Genomic DNA, 22990 nt, shown 5'->3' on the forward strand with positions numbered 1-22990 from the left:
ACACCCTACATGAATATCTAGCATCTCTGGCCTGTCTTCTTGACTCTCCTCCTCACCTTGGCTAACAAATGCTTTTCTTTGGGGGTCTTGATTTAGAAGGCTCCTCCAAGAAGCTTTCCCTGCCACCTGAATCTGGTGGGTGCCCTCCCATATATCTCCATAGCACCCCTAGTGTCCAGATCACAGCACTCGTCACCATTGATGACAACTACCATTTGGATACTTACTTGCCAGGTGTCTGAAATATTCTCTATTAGATTATTAAAAAAAAAAAAGGTTGAAGTTAGATATTCTAGTTCCATTTTTTATTATCTTCACTTTTTACATAGGAAGGAGCTCAAGAGAGTTTAGATGTTAGGTAACTTTCCCAAGATCACATTGCTTGTAGATGGTGGCATCAGGGTTTGAGGGCAGATATGATCAACCTCAAAGCTTGTGCTATTAGTCACTCCACTGTACCTCCTCCTTTCTCTACACTGTAATCACATGTCTCTATCTGCACTCCAGCCTCAACAATATGATCTTGACTGTCTCTTGATTACTGTATTACCCTGTCTGGTGGTTGCCTGGTACAGAGCGGGTTCTCAGAAGTATTTGTCGAATGAATGTGGTAGCATGTGAGTGACTTAAAATTCTTTATTGGGTCTAACTTCTAATGGAACTGGGTGCAAGATTGTGTAGCATTCCTCTTAGAACAAAAAGTCCTGAACAAAGAGAAGATGATTTATAAAATACTGGTAGATCAGATAGGCACCATGCCCAGTTCTACTCAGTGTTGCAAATTTCACATCTGTAGCTCTGTGGCTCTTAGTCCGTCCCTTGTCCTAATCCTTTGTCCCAAACTCTAGAGGGACCACGTGGAATCTTTGCTTGGATTCTAAGTGTCACAGGGCTACAATGTTGCAACACGGGCTCTCCTTGCAAACAAATGTAGTCACAGCTTTCTTCAGTGTAGGAGCCGTAGTGTCCAGGGTACCTAGCGTGGTTGCATTCGTTTCCTAATACTTATAAATGATCCCAAATGTAGAGTGACGCTATGTTGCCTAGGGGGCCTGTCCACCTCCGGTTCTCCACGTTCTCAAACCCGAAGAGGCTGACATAACGACGGGTTGGTTCTCTGTGGCTGCATATATATGCTTAATCAGCAGCAGCAGCAGCAGGATGAGTGGACAAGTCCAAGACATACCTAAGCACGTATTACCTCCCGACCGTCACTGTCCAGGACATAGGTTCCCTAACACAGGACAAACATACAAACAACCCTAAACCATATTTATCAACGACCCCCTTTCCGTGCTAGTGGTGCAAAGACTGGGGTGGTTAAAGCAGGCTGGTTGTTTTTAACAAGTTTCAGCCCACTGCAAGGCTATCTTCCGAAATGTGCTCAGCCCACGTGGGTCGCGCAGGCGCTAATTACTAAGAGGCTGAGAAACAAGGAGCGCAGGAGATCGGCCGCCCAGCGGGGAATAAACTGGCACCTCTAGAAATAAAGCCCCGCAGCCAATGCGGCGCCTCGGCACGCGGGATTGGCGGCCTCGGCCGTGACGTGGCCTGGGCGGGCCGAGTCGGTTTGCGACGGTGGCAGCGGGTCCCGACCGGGGAGCGGCCCGGGGACCCGGCGCGCACTGCCCGGCCGGCGCGCCCGCTCTCTGCCAGCCGGAAAGTCTTTCGCTCCGCGACGCCCCCGGAGTCTCTGCTCCGCCTCCCGGCGTCGGCGTGGACCGGGACCCGTGCTCCCTAGTGCGACCAGGACTCCCCAGCGAGCGGGCGGCTGGGGACGCCGAGGTTTGGCCTGCGGGCGCGGGGCGCTTCCGGGAGGGTGGTCGGCCCGTGCCGGGCCGAGGCGGGATCCCCTCCTCCTGCCCCGACAGCTCCAGGGGAGTTGCGGGAGGCGCGCCGGCCCTCGCGTACAGGCAACACCTGAGCGGGGATCCGAGTCGCTCGGCGCCGCCGCGACCTGATCCCAGAGCGCTGTGGGAGGGGCGCGCGGAGCGCTCGGCTCTGCTCCGGCGGCTTCACTTCTTGCCGCTGGCCACTGGGGCGAGAGGGGTGGAGCGGTGCAGAGGGCTGGTAATGCCTTCTTCCAGGAAAACTTCGCCCCCCTCCCCGCCCCGATAGTGAAGGGATCACCAGAACATTTAGAAAGCACGAGAAATGACCGTGTCACAGAGAGGAGTGGCGAGGGCGGGGAAGCGGGGAGCTCCGGGGAAGCCGATTTGCTCCGTGAGCTGCAGCGCGAGCCCTGCGGCCCGGGCGCTGAGATTTGGGGAAGCGGGAGCCGCCGGGCGGGGCGGCCACGCTGTATCTGTTTCTGTTCACTTCTTGCGGCAGCTGTTCAAGATGAGGGGAGCGGGGCTCGGGCGGAGCGGCCTCGTCCCGTGGGTCTGAGCGTCCACCCCCGCCGCCGGGACTCTGGCCCCCTTGGGCTTCGGCTATGAGCGCTCGGTGACCGGCGGCGCCGCGAGTCGTAGACCCGGGACTTCGGGAGGCAATGCTGGCTCGGCTTTGAGTGGCTTCGGGACAGTGAAGAAACCCTAAAATGGAGGACTTTTCCACCAGGACCTACGGCACCAGTGGGCTCGACAACAGACCTCTGTTCGGAGAGACGTCGGCCAAGGTGAGTGCGGCCCGGGACTCGGGGCCTGGGTGCTTGTGTTTGTGTGTCTGTCCGCACCCTCCCCTTTCCCGCTCCCTCCCGACCCGGAGCCCTGCTGGGTCCTTCTGCGGCCCCTGAAGGCCCTTGGAGCAAGAAAGTGCCTTCAACCCCGCTTCATTCCTCTCAAGGTACTTGCGCTGCCCCTCGGCTTCCTCTTTGGGACCGGGCTGGCCAAGAGCCTTGAAGGCTGGTAGTGGAGAAAAGTTCAGAAAGTTCTGGGCTGCGGGGGGTCCGAAACGGGAGTGCGAAAGCCCTCTTCCCCAAGGCCAGGTGGTCATGGTGTTTGCACATCCGCTGGTCCAGCTGGAGTGCTGACCTTCAAGAGGCTTCAGGTGTGCACCTGAGGCTTCCGTAAGAGCCCAAGAGAGGTGCTTCTGTTTCGTGTTTATCTAGAGCCCTTAAGAGTTTACTGCTGAGGCAGCCGAGCAGAGGAAAAGAGGAGAGGCGTGAAATGAGGGTTTCTTTGATGGGACTCCATTCCAGGAAGTGATCAAAGTGTCTCAGGCCCAAACAAGCTAGTAGTACATTATTTTAGGCTTTTAAAAAGTATAATGTCTTCTTACAAGCTTATTCATGTGATGTCCTGGGCCAGTAATTGAAGAGAGCTCTTTTCCTGTCCCCAGCATTAACTTTCTGAGTCGTTTGGGCAAGATTAGCCTGTTTTGTTTGGTTTTTTTTTTTACCTAGAAAGTGGCATTGGTGATCTTTGACCCTTGACAAAGTACTTTCAGCCTCTCAGAAAGTAGGGCACATATGGAGTCCAGAGCTTCTTGGGTTTCTCAGCTTAGTCAGGGACCTCTTTAGCAGAAAGGATAGGGAACTTGTACACCCGACAGCCTGGGGCATGACCCTGAATTTGGAAGCTGCCAGCCTGCCAGGAGAATACTACTTTATTTCTTTTTTTTAACTCCATGTGGATTTTGCTTTCTCTTCTCAAAGGGACTTTATAAGAAAATGTTTTAAGCTTTATGTCTAAGAAGTTGCTCCTTGTTTATCCTGTGACTTTGCATATTCCCAGCCCACAGACATCTGCTTTTGAGAAGCACGGCTCTGGTCCAGTAGATATTCCTGTTTCTGCTAACATTTTTTATTTACTTACTTTTTAGAATTTATTTTATTTTATTTATTTTTGGCCGTGCTGGGTCTTCGTTGCTGCGCGTGGGCTTTCTCTAGTTGCGACGAGCGGGGCATTGTGGTGCCCGGGCTTCATTGTGGTGCCCGGGCTTCTCCTTGCGGTGGCTTCTCTTGTTGCAGAGCTTGGGCTCTAGGCACGCAGACTTCAGTAGTTGCAGCACGCGGGCTCAGTGGTTGTGGCTCGCGGGTTCTAGAGCGCAGGCTCAGTAGTTGTGGCTCACGGGCTCCGTTGCTCCGCGACATGTGGGATCTTCCTGGACCAGGGATCGAACCCATGTCCCCTGCATTGGCAGGCAGATTCTTAACCACTGCAGCACCAGAGAAGTCCCTGACATTTTATTATTTTTTAAAAATTTAATTTAAGTTTTTTTGGCCGCACGGCTTGTGGGATCTTAGTTCCCCACCAGGGATTGAACCCGGTCCCTCAGCAGTGAAAGTGCCAAGTCCTAACCACTGGACCTCCAGGGAGTTCCCGTCAGCTAACATTATTGAGCATTATGTGATAGGCCCTGGGGCGTCTGAGGAACCCAGGTAGATGGGGGAAATATGTGAACAAACGTGATGCAGTTGGATCTGTGCTATGAGAGGGGGTAGAGGGGGCATGTTGGGGTACCAGGGAGAAAGTGGTCACTTTGGGAAGCTTGGGGAAGATCTTAGAGGATGGATTCTACATTCAGAGTGTCTGGTAGCCTTCGGCTTTCAGATATGGATGCCCCTAAATTGGGGTTTGATTAGGAGAGGATTTGGGGCCTGGAGAATGGAGGCAGCTAGCTGCTTGAAGGGGTCGGACCCAGGGCATCTGGCTGCCCAACTGTCCTGAGAGCCAAGAAGTTCAGTGTCTCCTCTACATACCTTGGTGCACAGGTTGGGGTTCTGGGTGATGCAGACCTCTGACCTCCTTTGATCCCTGAATACTGAGGTAGATGACTCCATAAGGGACTTGTTGATTTATAGAGACACTTAGAAATATTGATGTTTCTGACTCACTTGGGCCTCAATGACTGTAAGTTTCCCTGTTGCCTATGATCTATTTGAAACCCATCCAAGAAATTGACTATTCCAAATGTATCTCTGTTTATTGCAGATTTATTTAATCCAAGAGCATACACCTCTAGCATTACTTAGGCAATTTTAGGCGTCATAACAGTAGAATCAGCTACTCAGAGGGAAAAAAAATAAGAATAATATATATTTCCAGATCTCTCAGAATTGCTTCCTTCAGTTTCCTCTGTGGGGCTGACAGAATGATTGGACATACAGAAATTGTACAGAATGGAGAAAGCAGAGAGACTTCTGGTCTGAGGATAGGAAGAAGCATCATGGTTTGTATAAATTGAGATGCTGTATCCGAGGAAGGAGAGGCGTCTGTCTTTATTTTTTGTTTTAATTTATTTTAATTTATTTATTTTTGGCCGTGTTGGGTCTTCATTGTTGTGCACGGGCGTTCTCTAGTTGCGGCGAGTGGGGCTACTCTTTGTTGCGGTGCGCGGGCTTCTCACTGCGGTGGCTACTCTTGTTGGGGATCACGGGCTCTAGGCACGCGGGCTTCAGTAGTTGTGGCTCATGGGCTCTAGAGCGCAGGCTCAGTAGTTGTGGCGCACGGGCTTAGTTGCTCCACGGCATGTGGTGTCTTCCCGGACCAGGGCTTGAACCCGTGTCCCCTGCATTGCCAGGCGGATTCTTAACCACTGTGCCACCAGGGAAGCCCGAGGCATCTGTCTTCAATGACAGCAAATGATTTTGAGGACCTGAGTGGGCAGCGCACAGGGATGGGACCTCAATAGTGAAAGGATAGGACACGTTACAGTGGAGCCATTCCACTGGAGGGCAGTCACTGCCAGAGCAGGGAGGCTTTCCCGGGACCCTGGGAAACCCTTCACTGGCCCCTGCATGTGTGTGCTCCCAACGTGCTTTCGCCTCTGAGGAAGAGAATCCAGAAAGGGAAAGCCCACTTCCTGTCCTATTCTGACAGGTCTTCTGAGGTTTTAGTAATCTTATTTGCCTTTTAACAACTGACCAGAGATAGCCTGTTAATTTTAAGCCTAGAAAGGACGAGAGGTTTAGGGCCAGCCTCTCCCTCTATGGCCAAGATGACTGAAGTGCACGGAGCAGAGTCTGGAGGGAAGTTGTGTTTCCTCAGTGCCGGGCAGCGTGCTCTGCATTCAGCGTTCCCTTGTTTGATCACCCAGTTCTTCTGTGAGGTGGGTGTTGTTACTGCTGTTTCACAAGCAGGGGAGCTGCACTACAAAGCAGGCTACGTGTTGAGTCACACAACTGGTTCTCCTCTGGTGATGTTTCACGAGTTGACTAGGATAGTAAATGGTGAGGTGACTTACACTGTCTGGGTCACATTGTCCAGAAGGCCCTGTGGACGTTCACATACTTGGCGCTTCCACAGGAAGGAGGTGAAGTGGTTTGCCCAAAGTCATGGAGTGAGTGAAAGATACTAGCATCTGCTATAGAGATACACAACCCATTGGGCCTGGAGCAGCACCCTCGTGGGCAGTCCCTGAAGGATACCAAACTCCAGATTTATTCAGTCTTTAGCGTGATGTTTAGGAATAACTTTACAGATACAGCCTTGGAGCGAAAGGTAAAGCAAAACAGTTTTCTGTTGTTACGTAAACATCTAAGGGATAATAGACCAGGAGAGGAAGGATAGTCGTTCCTTGATACCTTTGGAATCACATATTGCTAGGTGGGCTGTCACATCAAGCCTGGTCAGAATGTCCAGATGCTTTCTTTGTCTGTTTTTATTCCATCCCCAGTTCTGGGATGTAACACATCTCTTTCGGGGGAAAACAAATGTGGCACAAATGCCACGATAATACAGTGTATCTGAGGTTTCTGAGCATGTGCTGTTGCTTAGCACTTTCTGAAGGAGCGCGACCCAGTAGAAATATAAGATGAGCCATGTATGTGATTTTCAATGTCCTAGTAGCCATATATTTACAAAGTATAAAGAGAGGCAGTTAATTTTAATAATATGCTTAATTCCATACATCTAAAATGCTATCATTTCAATATGTACTCAATATGAAAAGTGGAGATAATTTTCCGTCCTTTTTTTCGCACTAAGCCTTTGAAATGCAGCGTGTATTTTCACTCACAGCCCATCTCGGTTTGGACTGGCTACTTCAGGCGCTCAGTGACCGCATACAGCTGGTACTCCCGTGTTGGGTAGTGCAGTTCTAAGGCGAGTGAATTATCAGTCACGGTGGTTGTATAGTCACGATCGTGAAACATTTTTCTTTGTTGCGGGACTTCTCAGAACCTTTAAAATGTGCTCATGTTCACTGAGACCGTGGCTGGAGAGGGAGGGCGAGTACCACTTCCTGTGCTGTTTCGGTGGCTGGCCTTTGGTCACTGGCACAGTCAGTGCCTTACTCCGTTCTTACCTTGCACCCCCGCTCAGCCTCAGCAGGCCTGAGCTGAGTGTCCACAGAACCCGCTTCGGGAAATGTCACTCTAGGAACCTATCCCCTGCTCCTCCCTTCCTAGTATGAACTCTAACCTGGAGGTATTCCCCCCTCTCTTGTCCGTGCCTGCCTTTAAAATTTCCTTTGGGCCATCTTTCTGTCTGGGTAATGGAAAGGCTTTAAGTTATCCTCAGGGCTTGTGAGTCGATCTTGATCTCTTGATTCGCTGGCTGGCTGCGGAATCATCCGAAATCAGTTTCAGCCAGTGGATTGGTGAACCTAGCGGGGAGAGGCAGGATGGTTCTCTGTGGGGAAGAGGGCAAACCGGTATCGAAACAGCTACTGCGAATGGGCGAGGGGGGAGTACTTCATTCCTTGGAATGTAGTGTAAGCCGGTTCCTGGACCAGCCTCTTCTATTGATTTTCACTAATAATAAGTGATTCATCCTCTGAGAAGGGTGGTGACCGTTCTTGCCCCTTTATTTCTACTTGGATGTGATGTAAGAAAAGTGAGTGACATTGGAGGAAGGCGCATACACTGGAGTCAGATAACAGAGGGGGACCTTCCGTGTAGGGAGCAAGTTAGTGGGTCCCGAGGCTCAGATGTTTGGTTCCAAAGGCGAAAGTTCCATGTTCTAAAGCACTTTCCTGATCCTTTCCTCCTCTCCCTGCAAAAAAAAAGCAAATAAACAAAAACAGTGAAAATCAAGGTCTTTTGATGACGTGTAGTCGAATTCAGACCATTCAGAATTGGAGCATTTGGCTTCTGCAAGTAGTAGTGTAAGGTGAGAATGCTACTTCTTGCCCTTTTCCGTTTGGAGGTGAGGGTTGTTGCTTCATTAAGAACAAAGCTGTGGTTAGGATTGTTGTGTCTGCCTGCCGCCCCTCCGCCTGCCCAGGGCCCCAAAGGCTGTCCTCCGAGGGGTGCGGGCTTCCAGCCTCTTGACACAACTTCTGGGTGATTCTCTGAGCACAACACCTGTCTCCCTCAAAGCAGAGCTAGTCGCCCAGGGGATCGGATCTGTTGTCCCCTTGCCTGTCATCCAGGCGGCCAAACCACTTTTAGTTGCCATTTCTCGTGCTGGAGAAACGGTGCAGGCTGATAGACGCCAGGACTTTCTTCTTTCCTGCTCTAATAAGTCTTTTCCTCCCCCACCCCTAGACCAGAGGACTGGGGATCTCAGGGGGTTGCACTCAGGCGTTCGTATTTTGAGAAGGCTCTTCAGAGGATGCTGGCGAATAGGGAGGCTGACATCCCTGGTCTTCACCGTTGCTCTGTGGATGCCCAGTCCAGACTGGCACCTCTCCATGGATCCCTTGCCTTGAGCTGCCTCCCTGCTCTTGGCAAATGCTCTTCTTCTTGCCGTAGCACCCTCTCTTCCCCACATATCGGAATCCTGCCCAGTCTAATTTCCCACCTTCGAACCTCCCTCACGACCCAGTCTGCATCCGTGCTTCCCTCCTACGACCCTGGTGGTCAGAGACGTCTCCTGGTATTTACTCCTTGTGCTGTGAGGGATTTGTATAGATCTTGCCTCCCCGGCCAGAGTCTAAGCTCCTTGAGGGTAGGAGCCAGTTGCCTTATTTCTCCAGCGTTTCTAGCACTCGGCATAGTGCCTTACCTAGTTCTGGATTTTATATATATTAAGTTTTTTTTTAAATTGAAGTATACTTGATGTGCAATATTTTGTAGGTTACAGGTGTACAGTAAAGAGATTTACAATTTTTAAAGGTTACAGTCCATTTATAGTTATTACAAAATATTTGCTATATTCCGCATGTTGTACAATATATCTTTGTAGCTTATTTTATACCTAAAAGTTTGTGCCTCTTCATCCCCTGCCCTTATCTTGCCCCTCCCCGCTTCCCTCTCCCCACTGGTAACCACTAGTTTGTTCTCTGTGAGTCTGCTTCTTTTTTGTTATATTCTTAGTTATATTAAATTTTAAGTGAAGTGAGCATCTAGCATCACTAAAAAGTAACCTGCTTTTTTGGGACATTCTAAACCATCAGTAGAAGGCGGGGGCTCGTGTTCAAAAACCTGGAGCGCTGGGTACCAAAACAGGAAGGGGTGCTTCACGCTCTCGTGCAGTTAAGGGCGTCACTCTCTCCTCTCCTGGCTGAGCTTCAGCAAAGAGGCCATAAACATAACACAGTACTGTATAAAAAACTTAAACTGAGCCCTGGCCTCGCAGAAGCTGGTGGTCTGCTGAGTTTTTCCCTCCGTAGACAAGGTTTCTGCAGCTCTGTGGTAATAGACTGGGTCTACTAAATTGAGCCATTTCTTTTTCTTGGGGTCAGTCCATAGTTCATGTGTAGGTATAATGTGACCATATTTTCTGCACTGCCATAAGGACAACGTGGGTTGACAAACTTGAGTGTCCCTATGGGGATGATGGAATGTGGCCCCTAGAAATGGGGGCCAGGGTCTGGGAGAGGGTCTGGGTCCCACTCATCTCTGAGGACCTAATCTTGTTGGTAAGATGCCCCAATAGATGAGGTAGAAATAATACTAACGTGAGCAGCCGTTTACTGACTCCGCTAAATGGCACTCTGTTCTAGGGCTTTACGTGTATTATCTCCGATTCCTAACAGCAACCCTGCGTGTTCGACCGTTGTACAAATATGGATTTATTTGTACAAATATGGAAACTTCGGCTTCAGAGTTAAGTGACTTCCCCAAGGCCACAAGCAGGCATGTGGTGGGAGAATAGATGTAAATCAGGTCTGCCAGGCTCCTGACGTCCTAGCCCTTGCTCTGGGCCTCCCAGTTCTGAAGGTTGGAGCACATAAAGATCCGGCACTTCCTGTGCTACCGACTCTAGGGATCATTTTGGTCCTTAAACATGTGGAGTAGGTTTATTTTGTATTTTTACTGTGATCTCATTTCCCTAAGTGATGCTTCAATGAAAATAATCTATTTCAAGTATGCCTAACTGTGAATAATATATTTCAAGTGTTCTCCTCCTGTGGGGAGGAGAATCTGGCAGGATGGGTATGACAGAAATATTCACAACTGCAAGATGCTTCAGAACGTGAATCTGTGAAATAAGGGAAATGTTTCAAAGTGTCCATACATGTACCTTCTCTGGAGGGACCCGAGGGAGAGGTCGGTGTTCAGAGCTACAGGCAGCCGTGGAGGCCCTGGTGCATTTGAGAGCTCAGAGCATGAGAGTGGGCGAGTATGGGTGTGTGTGAGTCTCATAAGCTTTTCTCACGTGCCACTACTCCCAGGGTTCTCTGCGAAGCCTCAGGACAGCAGCCCCGTGACCCGGGCTCGCCATTCGCAGAGTCAGCTGTCTCCTTGCTTCACCCTGGGGACACTGTCTCCAGGGCTGCCTCCGGCCACGGTGTTGGGGAGAAGCTCCTGCCTGTTGAGGGCCACGCAGCTCTGGGGGAACTGAGGAGACCCCCTGGCAAGGCCTGAGGTTTCTTGCTTCCGAGGGGCCCAAACCTCCTCCCATGTGTCACGTCCTCTCACTGTGTCCGTCCCAAGACAGCTGTCCCTTAGGCTGCTGACTGGGCCATTTCCAGAGCTTTCCTGACAAGACGTTTTCCCCTGGGACTTGGAAGAAGAAAAGGAAAATCACTTTTTTTTTTTTTTTTTTTTAAATAAATTTCTTTCTTTCTCTTTCGGCTGCATTGGGTCTCCGTTGCTGCGCGCGGGCTTTCTCTAGTTGCAGCAGGCGGGGGCTACTCTTCATTGCGGTGCATGGGCTTCTCACTGTGGTGGCTTCTCTTGTTGCGGAGCACGGGCTCTAGGCGCGCGGGCTTCAGTAGTTGTGGCATGTGGGCTCAGTAGTTGTGGCTTGCGGGCTCAGTAGTTGTGGCTCACGGGCCTAGTTGCTTCGCGGCATGTGGGATCTTCCCGGAGCAGGGCTCGAACCCGTGTCCCCTGCATTGGCAGGTGGATACTTAACCATTGCGCCACCAGGGAAGTCCCCTCCTTGTATGTTTACTACATGCTGATTGGATTGCCTTTCTTCTCTTTCCCTCACAAGAGAAGATAATCACTGTCTTCCGGGACCTGAAGATCTTGTGCACAAGGAAGATGAACATGGGGTCGAGCCCTTTAATGAAAGGAGGAGCAAAGTGCCAGGGAGCGTGGAGGAAGGGGATAATTCTACTGGGGACATCGGGTCAGACTGCTTTTGATTTTTAGACCCAGAATCAGGAGTAAGATTTGACAGGAGGAGGTGACCGGGAATCCCAAGCAGGAGGTCCAACTGTGTTGAAGAGGTGGGAGCAGGAAAGTGCCGGGAAGGGGGAGGGAACTGTGAGTGTTCCATTGCAAGCAGACTCTAGAACTTGGGAGGGATGGTCAGAGGAAAGCCTGGGCCGGGGGAGGAGCCTTGAGTGCTGTGCTAAGTATAGTTGTCTTCTGGAGGCTGTCGGTTGTTGAGTGTGCATGTATGTGTGCTTTGATTCAATGCTTAATTGTGTGTGTACTGCATCCTGGGACATGTGCCGTATGCTGGAGAGGGCATCTTTTCTCATGGAGCATATATGTACTACAAGGAGGATAGAAAGGCACTACACAAATCCTTGCTCTTCCCTTTCTTTTCCTTACTAGCTTCAGTCATCCTAGCCTACTTTGTCTTCCAGTTTCCGAGCTCACTCCTGCCTCAGGGCCTTTGCACTTGCTGCACTGCCTTGTTTGCAGTACACTTCTCCTAGATCCTTGCATGTCTCGTTCCTTTTTCTTTAAAAGGTCCCCGCTCAAACAGGAGGATTCCTTGACCTTCTTTTTAAAAATAGCCCCCAGCTCCACTCTGGTCACTCTTCATTTACCCTGTTTTATTTCGTTCCTAACTTCCTTACACTAAGCGTGTAAAAAGGGTGGAGAATAGATGCCAAACATCAAGGTGGGAAGCAGGATGGAGGGAAGGCTGTTCTGATGTTGGAGGGGTTGAGATTTGGGGGCCAGAGATGGACTCCATGAGGGAGAGATTCAGCATAGATATGAGGACAGAGATAACTAATAAGGCCAGGGAATGGGTGCAGGATTGGCAGAGGAACAGGCTGCCCTCCGGTCCTCTTCAGGCTGGAAGGAGTGGAAATGGGGGGCGGGGGGAGTTCTTCTTTTTCTCAGCATCTTTTTTTTTTTTTTTTTTTTTTTTGTAAAGATGTCTGCTGACGGACAGGCTTCAAGAGTGAGACTGGGAACCTGAGTGGAGGTGGAGCTTCAAACCACTTCCTGGAGAGCAACTGCGAAAGTCAACTCAAAATAAAAGGCCATGAAAATACAGTGAAAGCCCAGCTGAATACATGAATTTGTAGTAACACAGTTAGTTTGTTTTTTCAGCTAATATTTGAATATCTTATATATGCTGGGAATATCTAGAGGGTTGGCAGAAGGAAATGTCTGGTGTCTCCCCACCCACTGGTACAGTGGCACCTTTGTAGATTCAGAAGTCTCTCCACTCTGGGTAGTGGCAGCTCCCACAGCCACATGGCTTGGCTTTGTCTGAGTGAGACAGAGGTGCTCCTGCCTCTGGGTGGGCGCAGGCCTTGTGGGGTACACAGCTTGGAGGGTGCAGCATTGGGCTGGGTTGCAGTCATGGGCAGTGGCCCAGAACCCAGCAGTGAACAAGGAGGACATGGCCCTCAGCCTCCCAGGCCTTACAGTGTGGAGGAGGAGACAGACAAGTAAACTGGCAGTTAACAGGTAGGATAGTTGAAAGGCTTCACAGCAAGACTTAGCACCAGAGCCTGGAAGTGGCTGAGGGTTTGGGAGTGACTCGGGACTGGGTTTTCAAAGCATCAAGAGCAGATGAACACATCCACCAGAGAGGCTCTGGGCGTTGCTGAAACTGCCGACTCCATGGTCAGGTTAGGTCTTTGGTGTGACAGATTGGGAATGATGTAGTCAGTGGATGCCGAGGAAGACCAGGCTTAGGGGCAGTGGAGGAGACGGTTGGAGGAGAGGGATTTGGCCAAATGGGTGCTGAAATAATTGAGCTTGCTGAGAAGAGGAAGGGAAGAAGTTGGCATGAGACTGCCAGGGACATACATCTTAAAAATAGAGGATGTTTTTGTCTGTCTGGACTGCTGTAACAGAATACCACACAGACTGAGTGACTTACAAACAACAAACATTTCTTTCTTTCAGTTCTAGAAGTCCCAAGTCAGAATGCCAGCATGGTTGGATGAGGGCCTTCTTCTGGGTTGTAGACTTCTGTTTGTGTCCTCACCTGGTGGAAGGGGTAGGGAGCTCTCTGGATCCTCTTTTATAAGGGCACTAATCCCACTTGTGAGGGCTCCACCCTCATGACCTACATACCTCCCAAAGGCCCCACCTCCTACTGTTGTCAACATTAGCCATTAGGATTTCAACTAGCAGTTTTGGAGGGATACAAACTTTCAGACCATAGCAGAGGATATTATTGAAACTGCCATCTCATTCTGGCCTGGGGAGCAGGAAATGCCTTGCCCACCCCCCCCCACCCCGACTCCTTCCTGGCCCAGTGACCCTGGGATGAGTATGTGGGTGGCACAGGCTCTGTTGGGGAGAAAGTTGAGAGGCAGAGGCAGCAGGGGAAGTCCAGGGCACGGGAGAACTCTTGTGTGTGGACCAGGAAGTACTTTGCTCAGATGGAACGGGTTTCAGGGGGTGGTGGGGTGGCTGACAGAGAACTCGAAGGTGCGGAGGGTGAAGATTGACCCGGAGTGCACTTGGGGAGGGATGGGGTCTGTAGGGCTGCCTGTGATGTTGTCTGAGGACTTTGATGGAGTCGCAGAGGAAGGTGGAAGTAACACAAAACCGGAATTCTCAGTCTTCCCCCACCCTCCCTCCTCCCTCCAGGGCGTGTAAGGGAATTTTCTCGTGGTGTTGTCCATGCAGGGTTTTCCTTTCCTGCAAGGAGCTTTCTGTTTTGCATAGCTTCTCCCTGGGAGTGCTGAGCAGCCCTGCGGAAGGACCGGCTCCTGGGCGGGAGTTGCTGTCGTGCCTCTGAAACTAGTGCTTGCTGCTGTGGCAATGAGTGGCTGGGCTTCTGTCCTCAGGTTCGGGAAACCCCGACCTGGAGGTGCCCATGGTTTACTCCTGGTATTACCATGGGGCCATTGGCCCGGGAAGCACCGTGAGGGCTCGGCCTCTTGGGCTGCAGGGCCAGGCTGTGGCTTCTGCGGTGGTGTTGCGTGTCTGTCCTGGACCAGTGAGGCCAAGCTGTCTTCTGACCAGAAGCTGAGATTTCTGACAAGTCAGGCCCCGGATGAGTGGTGAGTAGCCTCTCCTGGTAAGAGGCGCTCTAAGGAAAATGCCGTCGGTCACTTCCATTTATGGTTCTGTTACTTAAGCATCATTCTCAGAGCACCGGCCGGCAGCATGCCAGCCTCCCGGCTGCCTTCCCCCACGGTTAATTAACTTCCAGTCCTAATGGAGGAGACAGCCAGTGACTCCGTAAGTGTAAAGTCTGGGCCACGTGACCCGGGAGCCCTGAGGCAGGGGCATCTCCCGTCCTGAGGAGTGCCCAAGGAAGCTGTCCAGAAAGGGTTTACAGTGGAGGCGATGTCTGGGCTGCGCTCTGAAGGATGAGCAGTTAAATTGGGTGTGTGGCATTTCAGCCATCCCACTTCTCAGCCCGCGTCTCACTCTTTTGGGGACATTATGCCTTCAGCTATTTTTACGTGTCAATATAAGAAGCAATTATGTATGAAGTAGCTGCACTTTCTGCCTCCCAGAATTTGCCTAGACCCGTGCAACAAACTCTTCTTAGATCCAGGAGAAGTTTGCCTGTTCTAATGATGCAGTGCGCTTACTGTCATTAGTGAGAGCTTTGAAACCCATTGTACTTCCTTCTTGGCTGCCAGGAATCTTAGTACTAACATTTGAACTTAGAAAAGTTTTCTTTACTCAGACTTTTCCTTGTAAATCCTTTTACTCCTTCTTTCTAGTCCCCAGATCCCTTTAGGAATTTTGCCATGCTCTTTTTTTTTTTTTTTTGCAGTACGCTGGGCTCTCACTGTTGTGGCCTCTCCCGCCACGGAGCACAGCCTCCGTACGCGCAGTCTTAGCGGCCATGGCTCACGGGCCCAGCCGCTCTGCGGCATGTGGGATCCTCCTGGACCGGGGCACGAACCCACGTCCCCTGCATCGGCAGGCGGACTGTCAACCACTGCGCCACCAGGGAAGCCCTGCCATGCTCTTTTTACTGTTGCTTGAGTGGGTTAGGGTTTTGCTGTGATAGCCCAAGCTTTAGGTCCGTTTTGGAAGCAGGCGAAACAAATGACTGTGGAAATGGAAGCGTGCTTTTACCTGTTAGTGTTCCAGGCTGTCCAGAGCCGGGGTTTTTCCTGGTTGCTGAGGACAGATGCCAGCTTTGGGGTATTTGGGATGTTCCCAGAACCACCATTAACCACCGGAGCATTTGAAATGAATTTGGAGATTTGTTTTGTATCAGGGTGCTGGTTAATGGCTGACCAAGCAATCTCGGGGGGCTCCTGTGCCTTTTGATTGCTGGGGAATAGGTCTGCTCTGGCCCAGGTGCCGCCTGAAGCTGATGATCCAGAGCCATAAATTGTCAAAACTGGACAGGACCAGATATCAGCCCAGTCCTCTCATGTGATAGATCCAGATGGGTTAGGGGATCCTTTTGAAGTCACCTAGCTAGTCAGTGAGATGAGAACCTTGGTCTCCTAACTCTCATTTCCGGGCCCATATGTATTAGTCTAAGGATTCTTAGACCTTTTGAACTGCTCACTTTTGCAAAGAGCATTGAAAGGGAGACTTTAGCCATTATCTGGCTGTATGACCTTGGGCAAATTGGTCTGACTGAACCCAGTTACTCATTGGTAAATGGAGATAACGTATTCCTTACTGCTTCACAGAGTTAACCTTCTCTCATCCCAGGTACAGACACATTGTAGGCACAACCATCGTTTTCTCCTTCCCCATTTCAAAGGAAGACAAAGACGCGCCTCTTGGGCTCAGGCTGCTCTCTCCACCTGTGCATCGCATCCCAGCCCTTTCCCTCGCAGCTTCTTTTTTTGTAACATCCTTCGTGCCCGCTTTCGCTCTGCGTTGTGTGAACTTCTGGAGGGTAGAGATGGTTTTATTTGCGGTTGTATTTGCATCTGGGATATAGTAGATAATTTTTTTTCAGCTTTACTGAGATAATTGAGATAATGTTTAACTGAATAAATAAATGCCTTAAGAGGTAATGTATGCTGAGTCCCTCTCGAAGCTATATATGTTTGTGTATGTATGTTCAAGTGCTCACATACATAAATCCATGTATGTGAGGTAAGACTGTTTCTCAGCCTGTTGCTGAGTCGATGTCTGTGGGAAGACAGCGAATTCCCTGTCCTGTCATCTCTGCGGATGAAGATTAAGGCTGGGGCTTCCTTGGTGGCGCAGTGGTTGAGAGTCCGCCTGCCGATGCAGGGGACACAGGTTCGTGCCCCAGTCCGGGAAGATCCCACATGCTGCGGAGCGGCTGGGCCCGTGAGCCATGGCCGCTGAGCCTGCACGTCCGGAGCCTGTGCTCCGCAACGGGAGAGGCCACAACAGTGAGAGGCCCGCGTACCGCAAAAACAAAAAACAAAAAAACATTAAGGCTGATTCTGGTCCTGCTGGACTTCCTTAGGGAGTGAGAATAAGCAGTACAAAGTGTAAAGCTCTGGTAGGGAGAATGGTTTTGTTAGATGGAAATAGGGCAATAATAAAACGGGAGGAGACAGCTAGTTTTTGTGAGACATAGAGTAACTGAGTTAATAGAAACTAGCTTCTGATATGGAGATAACTCTGATTCTGACTTGGAGCATATTAGCTCTAACACTGCCCTTTGAAATGCTAATCAACGGGCGATTTAATTATTCTCTATTATTCTACCTTTGGAGACTGGAAGCAGGGGGAGCTGCTAAAGCCCTGAAGAAACAGCTCTGGGCCTGGAGAGGGGTCTCCACTTTGTGATTTGAACTTAGCAGTATTCAAAATGGTTTAGCTTCGACTCTAAACTTTAGAGCAGTGCTTCACAAATTTAAATGTGCACACAGATCATGTGAGGCTCTTGTTAAAATGTAGATTCTGATTCAGTAGATCTGGGGCAAGGCCCAAGGTTCTGCATTTTTTACAGGCTCTCATGTGGTGCCGGTGCTGCTGGGCCACAGACCACTCTGCGTAGCAAGCGTTTAGAAGGAAGTAGGAGGCCTTCCAGAGTTAACTCTGCTATTTCTTTGGTCTGGATTCCTGGTTACTTCAACAGCAGAAGGCCTAAAGCCAAGGCCTTGGCTTGGAGAAAGGAGACCCTGTGAGAAACAGTTCTGCCGTCTTCTAAATAGTTTGTCCCATCTTGGGAGTCCCAGAGAGACTGTATCTTAACAGTAGAATACCTGATATTCATGAAGATGATTTGGGATTCTAGACAGTGGACTGTCTAGAAGGCAAGCAGCAAAGTATTCATTAAAGATTAGATGTATTTTCATAAATGATTGAAACCAGTTAGCCTTCCATGGATAAGTTCAACAGTCTAAAACAACCACTTACGAGGAAGTCTTCATTCCTGAAAGATAAACACTTTACTGTAGTACTTTGCTAATGGGGTGCTCTTTGCAACGTGATCTCTTTGTCTAGACCAGCAGTTAGCATGCTAGGCTGCTGTTTCCCTGAGAAGTATACATGGAATCTGCTGTTGCATTGAATCCTGTTTCCATCACTTATTGGTACTGAGATTTGGGGCAAGCTATTTCCCGGAGCCTGTGTGGCCACCTGTAAAATAGTCATAGTATCATTTCACCCCAGGATTTTTTAGAAGGTATACAAAAGCTTTTGGCGTAGGCACCATCTGTTCACCATTATACCCCTCTCCCCTCCCCATTTCGATCCTGGTTGGCAAACTTGCTGTACCATTTGGAGAATAGTGATTCATGTTGGCTCCCTCTCACCTGAACCTCTTCACTGGCCTCTATTGGTAAGAGCTCTTGTGAGGTATGCGCACACCTTTACAGACTGTTGCCAATACCTGGAGCTCATAAGGAGATGGGAGCAAATACTCTTGACTTCTTAGAATAGACCAGAAGAGTTGAGTTGAAACTTTTTCACAAGGCAGAAACAATGGGTTTCTCACAAATGGGTTGTCCGTTAACACATTTTATGTTAAATACACATGTCTTGTGTGGGAATAAGTTAACAGTGATCAGTGATTTGTCCCTGGGTCTCTTGCCTAACACATGGTCCTAGTTTCAGACTCTTGCGTCTGCTGTGTTGTCTTATCTAGCTGACGTGGTGATAAGACCTCAAGCTTAGTAAGGGTGTGGCTGGAGTAGTTCAGCTTCCTTTGTGCTGTGTAACATTTGAATTGCAGTGGCCTTGGTCTGGAGTGTGGTTTATCCCTGGTGAGGTCAGGGACACCAGATACACGTGGCTTTGCTTCACTCTTCCCTCCCAGCTTTGCTTGCCTGGCTCTTCTTTGGATTCTTACCTTTAGAAGCAGAGAACTTGGGAATGCAGGTTCCTGTGCCCTTCCCGTCTCTGAGCTTTTGTTTTCTGGCTGCTCATATTCTGTATCCTGCTGTTCTTTGCTCAGACGTTGCCAAAACAGTCTTTAAGACTGATTCTTGAAAGACTTCAGCTTTGACTTTTCAGAACTAAGATTACCTGATATTCTCATTGGCCATAAGGTAGTGTTTCCTCATCAGGTGTTAAACCCTTACCACCTTATTCTGTAAGCTCTGTAAATAAGTTCTATCAACCTAATACACATTATACATTATTAGTATATACTACTACTATTTTTATATTACTAATACTTTAACTTTTCAGTTCCTGTAACTGAAACCATCTAGCCAGTGACCCTGATTTAGATATCCTATTTCAGAGTTGCTTCTAACCTGCTGTATGATTTTAGGCAAATAATTTAACAACACTCACTGGACCTAAATTTACCTTAACCTGTAAAATCAGGATTGGATCAGATCAGTTTTTCAAACCATTCTTTGGAGTTGGTTGGGGTAGGGATGGGAGCAACAAGAAATCTCGAAGGGTAGAACCCCAGGCTCCTCATTCAGATGATTCTACGTTGCGTTTACTTTTAGATTACATTAAGCAAGGACACTTAAGCTGTATCACAAATAGGTCCAAGCTCACGATGGCACTTGACGTCATCTAAGCCTGGTTTCTTACTGTTTTCACCAAGGCTCTCGGCTGGCCATCCCATGCTCCTGTCCCTTTGCTTCTGCTAGTACTGTTCCAGCAGCTTGTGGATTATCTGTAAGCCTCCCTTCCCCATCCAGGCCTTCCCAGTCTTCAAGAGGCCCTAATGTAAAAACGTCCTGTCCCTTCAAGAAACCTTCTCCAGGGACTTCCCTAGTGGTCCATGGTTAAGACTCCGTGCTCCCAGTTTAGGGAGCCCCAGGTTCGATCTCCGGTCAGGGAACTAGTCCCACATGCTGCAACAAAGAAAGCCCACGTGCCGCAACGAAGATCACGTATGCCACAACTAAGAGACCTGGTGCAGCCAAATAAAAACCAGACTTCTCCAGTTAGTTGTCCATCTTCCCCAAATACCTACTCTACTCCGGTGGCTCAGTACACTCTGCCCTTCTGGCCGTTGTTTGTGTGAAGCTCAGAGGGGCAGGATCCTGGTTCCTCCATTCTGAAACACCATAATGCCTTGCCTTGTATCTTTCTAAAGTGCCATGGGCTTATCATATGGCTCAAAACCTCTTTTCTCTTTCAGGATCGAATCATCAATTTAGTTGTTGGCAGCTTAACATCCTTGTTGATTCTAGTAAGTATCTTTGTGTCTCACCCAGGCTCTTAGCCCAAGTTTTGAAAACCTTAATATTGTGGTTCAATCAACTCTCCAAAAAAAAAAAAAATAGAAGGGGCCAGTACATGAGCAAGTGGAATATTCCAATCCTAGTTAAAGTAATGCTTTCAATTTTGTTGACACTTAAACAAAACTGCACTTGGTAAGTGGAGTAGCTAATTGATTTCCACTCTCACCCCCTGGCTGAAGGTGAACTAGCACAAATCAAATAACTTGGTCTCCTGGGTTTGCCTAGTAAATCTGTACTGTGTCAGTGGCTGCCAGTAACTCTCTTCTGTACATAACCCACAGCTTCCCCATTTCTGCTCAGGCCTTTACTTTTATTTTGTTCTTGAAGCATGTTCATTATCCTTTGGTTTTAAAAGATTTTAATTTTTCATCCTGTATACTACAGCTTGGTGCTATCACAATAAAATAAAACAAAGCTACCTTTCCCGGTCTGAGAATGACATTTCTTTGGCACATTTTCATTAAATATAAGAGGATTTTAGTGAAGTTTGTCTCCATGACTTCTTAATAAAAAGAATGGGTAAAATGTTATATCTAAGGTAGAAAGAGAACTATAGGATATCAGAAACCTTTTTAGAATTTTTCATGTTAAGCAAAAACAGTTTTGGTTATATTTTTTTGCTGGAGTATTCAAAATAACAAGAAGTTTAGAACTTTTCAGTGTAGTTGTTAATCCTGGGGATGAGGTTTAAATGCTATCTAATCTTTGATAAAGAGGTTATTTTGAGGTTGGCTAGTTTTACTGTTCTGTGGTGGTTTGTCTCCTCTCATAAAGGAGGAAAAGGTTAGGAAGGTTAAGTAGAAGTACTAAAAGAAATAGCACAATTGAAGGTATTTTAATATTTTATTAAATATTAACATTCCAGAAGGCAAACGTGGTGGTAGATATCATTTTACAATGTGAAGCATTTTATACTATTACATTGCCTAAATGCCAGTCTAACCAAGTCTGGGAATTACTCCTGAGGCCTGACATAATTTCTCTTCATACAGGTAACGCTGATCAGTGCTTTTGTTTTCCCTCAACTACCTCCAAAACCACTGAATATATTTTTTGCTGTCTGCATCTCTTTGAGTAGTATTACTGCCTGCATACTTGTGAGTACTGTTTAGAATTTAAATTCAGTATCCTTGAGGGCTGAAGGTGCCTAGGTAGGGCAGAACTCCCAGCTCTGGTAGACAATCTGTATAAAAGGGTGTCTCTAATTATATGCCACCCCTCTCCCCCAAAGCATGTCACAATTCTCAATGTTAAATTGCAGAGTTTTTTTTGAATCTGAGTTTATTTATCTCCTAAATCCCAGAGTTGTAACCTTGTAACCCTAAAAGGAAACTCCGCTCCCTTGATAGCAAACAAACAAAAAAAAGACTTAGGTCGCCAAAGATTTGATGTGATGTATTTAATTCATCTTCCTTCAAGAACTACGTACAAAGCCCAACAGGCTTTGGGAAATGCCATTACTCCTCTGTTTCTAATAATTACAAAACTAGTTTGTTTTAATCTTTGAGCTTTATCTCCCCAAATGAAAGTACTTAACACCAAAATCTCTGGAAACCTAAAGCTACAGTTGTACCTTTTTCACAAGAATGTTCGGTTTTACTACAAAGAAGCCTTTCTTTTAGGTAAAGAAATAAAGATGGTGGTGGACTCCCAGTTGGGTATTTGCCAAGTGTTCGGTCATTTCATTAGCTGGCTGTTGTTTTCATTTCCCTTGAGGAGAGGCAGAATTAAAGCAGTAAACTCTTAAAGATAATTGTTCTGACTCACATAAGGTTTAAATCATAATAATGGGCTTATCTGAGTTAAAGTTAAACCAGAGGACATTTCCCAGATTCAAACTCACTGATTCTGCTATATTCCTATGACCTGAGGGAAGAATTGGCCCGTCCCACTTTGAGAGCCTTGGGAAAAAAGCTACCAGAGATGCTCTCCTCTCACTCCCAGCCGAAAGCCAGAAGTGACTGACATTGATCTAGTTGAAACCAAATATATGCACGTGTAAAGCCCTAGTTTTGTTGGCAGTTTGAATAAGTTAAAAAGTTGTCCTCCCTTCCAGTACCTAAAAGAGCTGTACGTTTTACTCAAATATATTTAAAATATCTGTTCTTGGATGACCTGCCAAATGACTGTGGACTCTTGGTTTAAACATTGAACAAGGTTAACTGAGAATGCAAGAATAAAGTATGGTCTTGGATATGGAAACTCACTTGGTACCACTTGAATTATAAAGAATAAGAATAAAATTCTGGCTGCATTAGTCTCAAAATTCAGGGGGAAAAAGTATATATGGATAAAATTGGTCACAGTGGAAAAGAATTAGTTGTATTTTAAATTTTTAATATTCAGCCCAGTGCTATTACTTAAACTTTTATTTAATTCTTCTTCTTTTAGATCTACTGGTATCGACAAGGAGACTTAGAACCGAAATTTAGAAACCTAATTTACTATATCTTATTTTCTATCATCATGTTATGTATATGTGCGAATTTGTACTTCCATGATGTGGGAAAGTGAGTCTGCCAAGGAGAAATACTTACCAGGTCTCTTCAAAGCTATATATTTGGACTTGAATAAGAACTGGATAAGGTATGCTGAACAATCTCCTGCATAAGTCTGATACATGATTTTCATGTTAATTTTAAATCTAAATTCCCTCTTGCAGGGGAGACATATCCTAGATCCTTTGCTTTTTCTTTAAGGAGCTGATGTTGCACTTAAACATTCCCCCTTAAAGCTCAAACAGCACAAGTCATTTTCACTTTTGAAATTAAAATTTTTTATAATGGAATTGCATGGTGAAAGGCTATGCAACAAACAATCTTGCATTTTAAGACAAATACTCTTTTATTTCTGTTAAACTGAATATACAATTATTGTTCCCTAGGCAACCAACTTTTGCTTATAACTACAATTTCACGTTAACAAAAAACACAAGACGGTGAAAAGACAACTTTGATTGTGTAAATCTAATTACAATAATAAATAAAATAATTTATACAAG

General features: G+C 47.6%; 1 protein-coding gene across 4 annotated transcripts; it reads left to right on the forward strand.

Annotated features, from left to right (window-relative positions):
* Positions 1-1570: 1570 nt before the first annotated feature.
* On the forward strand, positions 1571-22989 carry TMEM243 (transmembrane protein 243). 4 transcript variants are annotated; one of them, XM_027102719.1, is made up of 6 exons: positions 1571-1785; positions 2332-2617; positions 4989-5112; positions 19887-19937; positions 20982-21086; positions 22381-22989. In XM_027102719.1, exons 3-6 carry the CDS (start codon positions 5035-5037, stop codon positions 22501-22503), a joined length of 357 nt encoding a protein of 118 aa, XP_026958520.1. In that variant the 5' UTR covers positions 1571-1785; positions 2332-2617; positions 4989-5034; the 3' UTR covers positions 22504-22989. The 4 variants fall into 4 exon arrangements, with proteins under 4 accessions (XP_026958520.1, XP_026958518.1, XP_026958519.1 ...); XM_027102717.1 differs by lacking the exon at positions 4989-5112 and having other exon boundaries at positions 1575-1785; XM_027102718.1 differs by lacking the exons at positions 1571-1785; positions 4989-5112 and having other exon boundaries at positions 1810-2617.
* Position 22990: the final 1 nt, after the last annotated feature.

The sequence above is a fragment of the Aethalodelphis obliquidens genome, unplaced genomic scaffold, assembly GCF_003676395.1.
Source record: "Aethalodelphis obliquidens isolate GAN/ISIS:26980383/991018 unplaced genomic scaffold, ASM367639v1 scaffold5, whole genome shotgun sequence".
NCBI lineage: Eukaryota > Metazoa > Chordata > Mammalia > Artiodactyla > Delphinidae > Aethalodelphis > Aethalodelphis obliquidens.

Excerpts from the sequence above, each read along its gene's own strand:
- TMEM243 (XM_027102719.1), top strand. The coding sequence starts at position 5,035 with ATGATTGGACATACAGAAATTGTACAGAATGGAGAAAGCAGAGAGACT. Across the intron at positions 19,938-20,981 it reads TAACATCCTTGTTGATTCTA|GTAACGCTGATCAGTGCTTT; the intron begins GTAAGTATCTTT and ends CTCTTCATACAG. Across the intron at positions 21,087-22,380 it reads GTATTACTGCCTGCATACTT|ATCTACTGGTATCGACAAGG; the intron begins GTGAGTACTGTT and ends TTCTTCTTTTAG.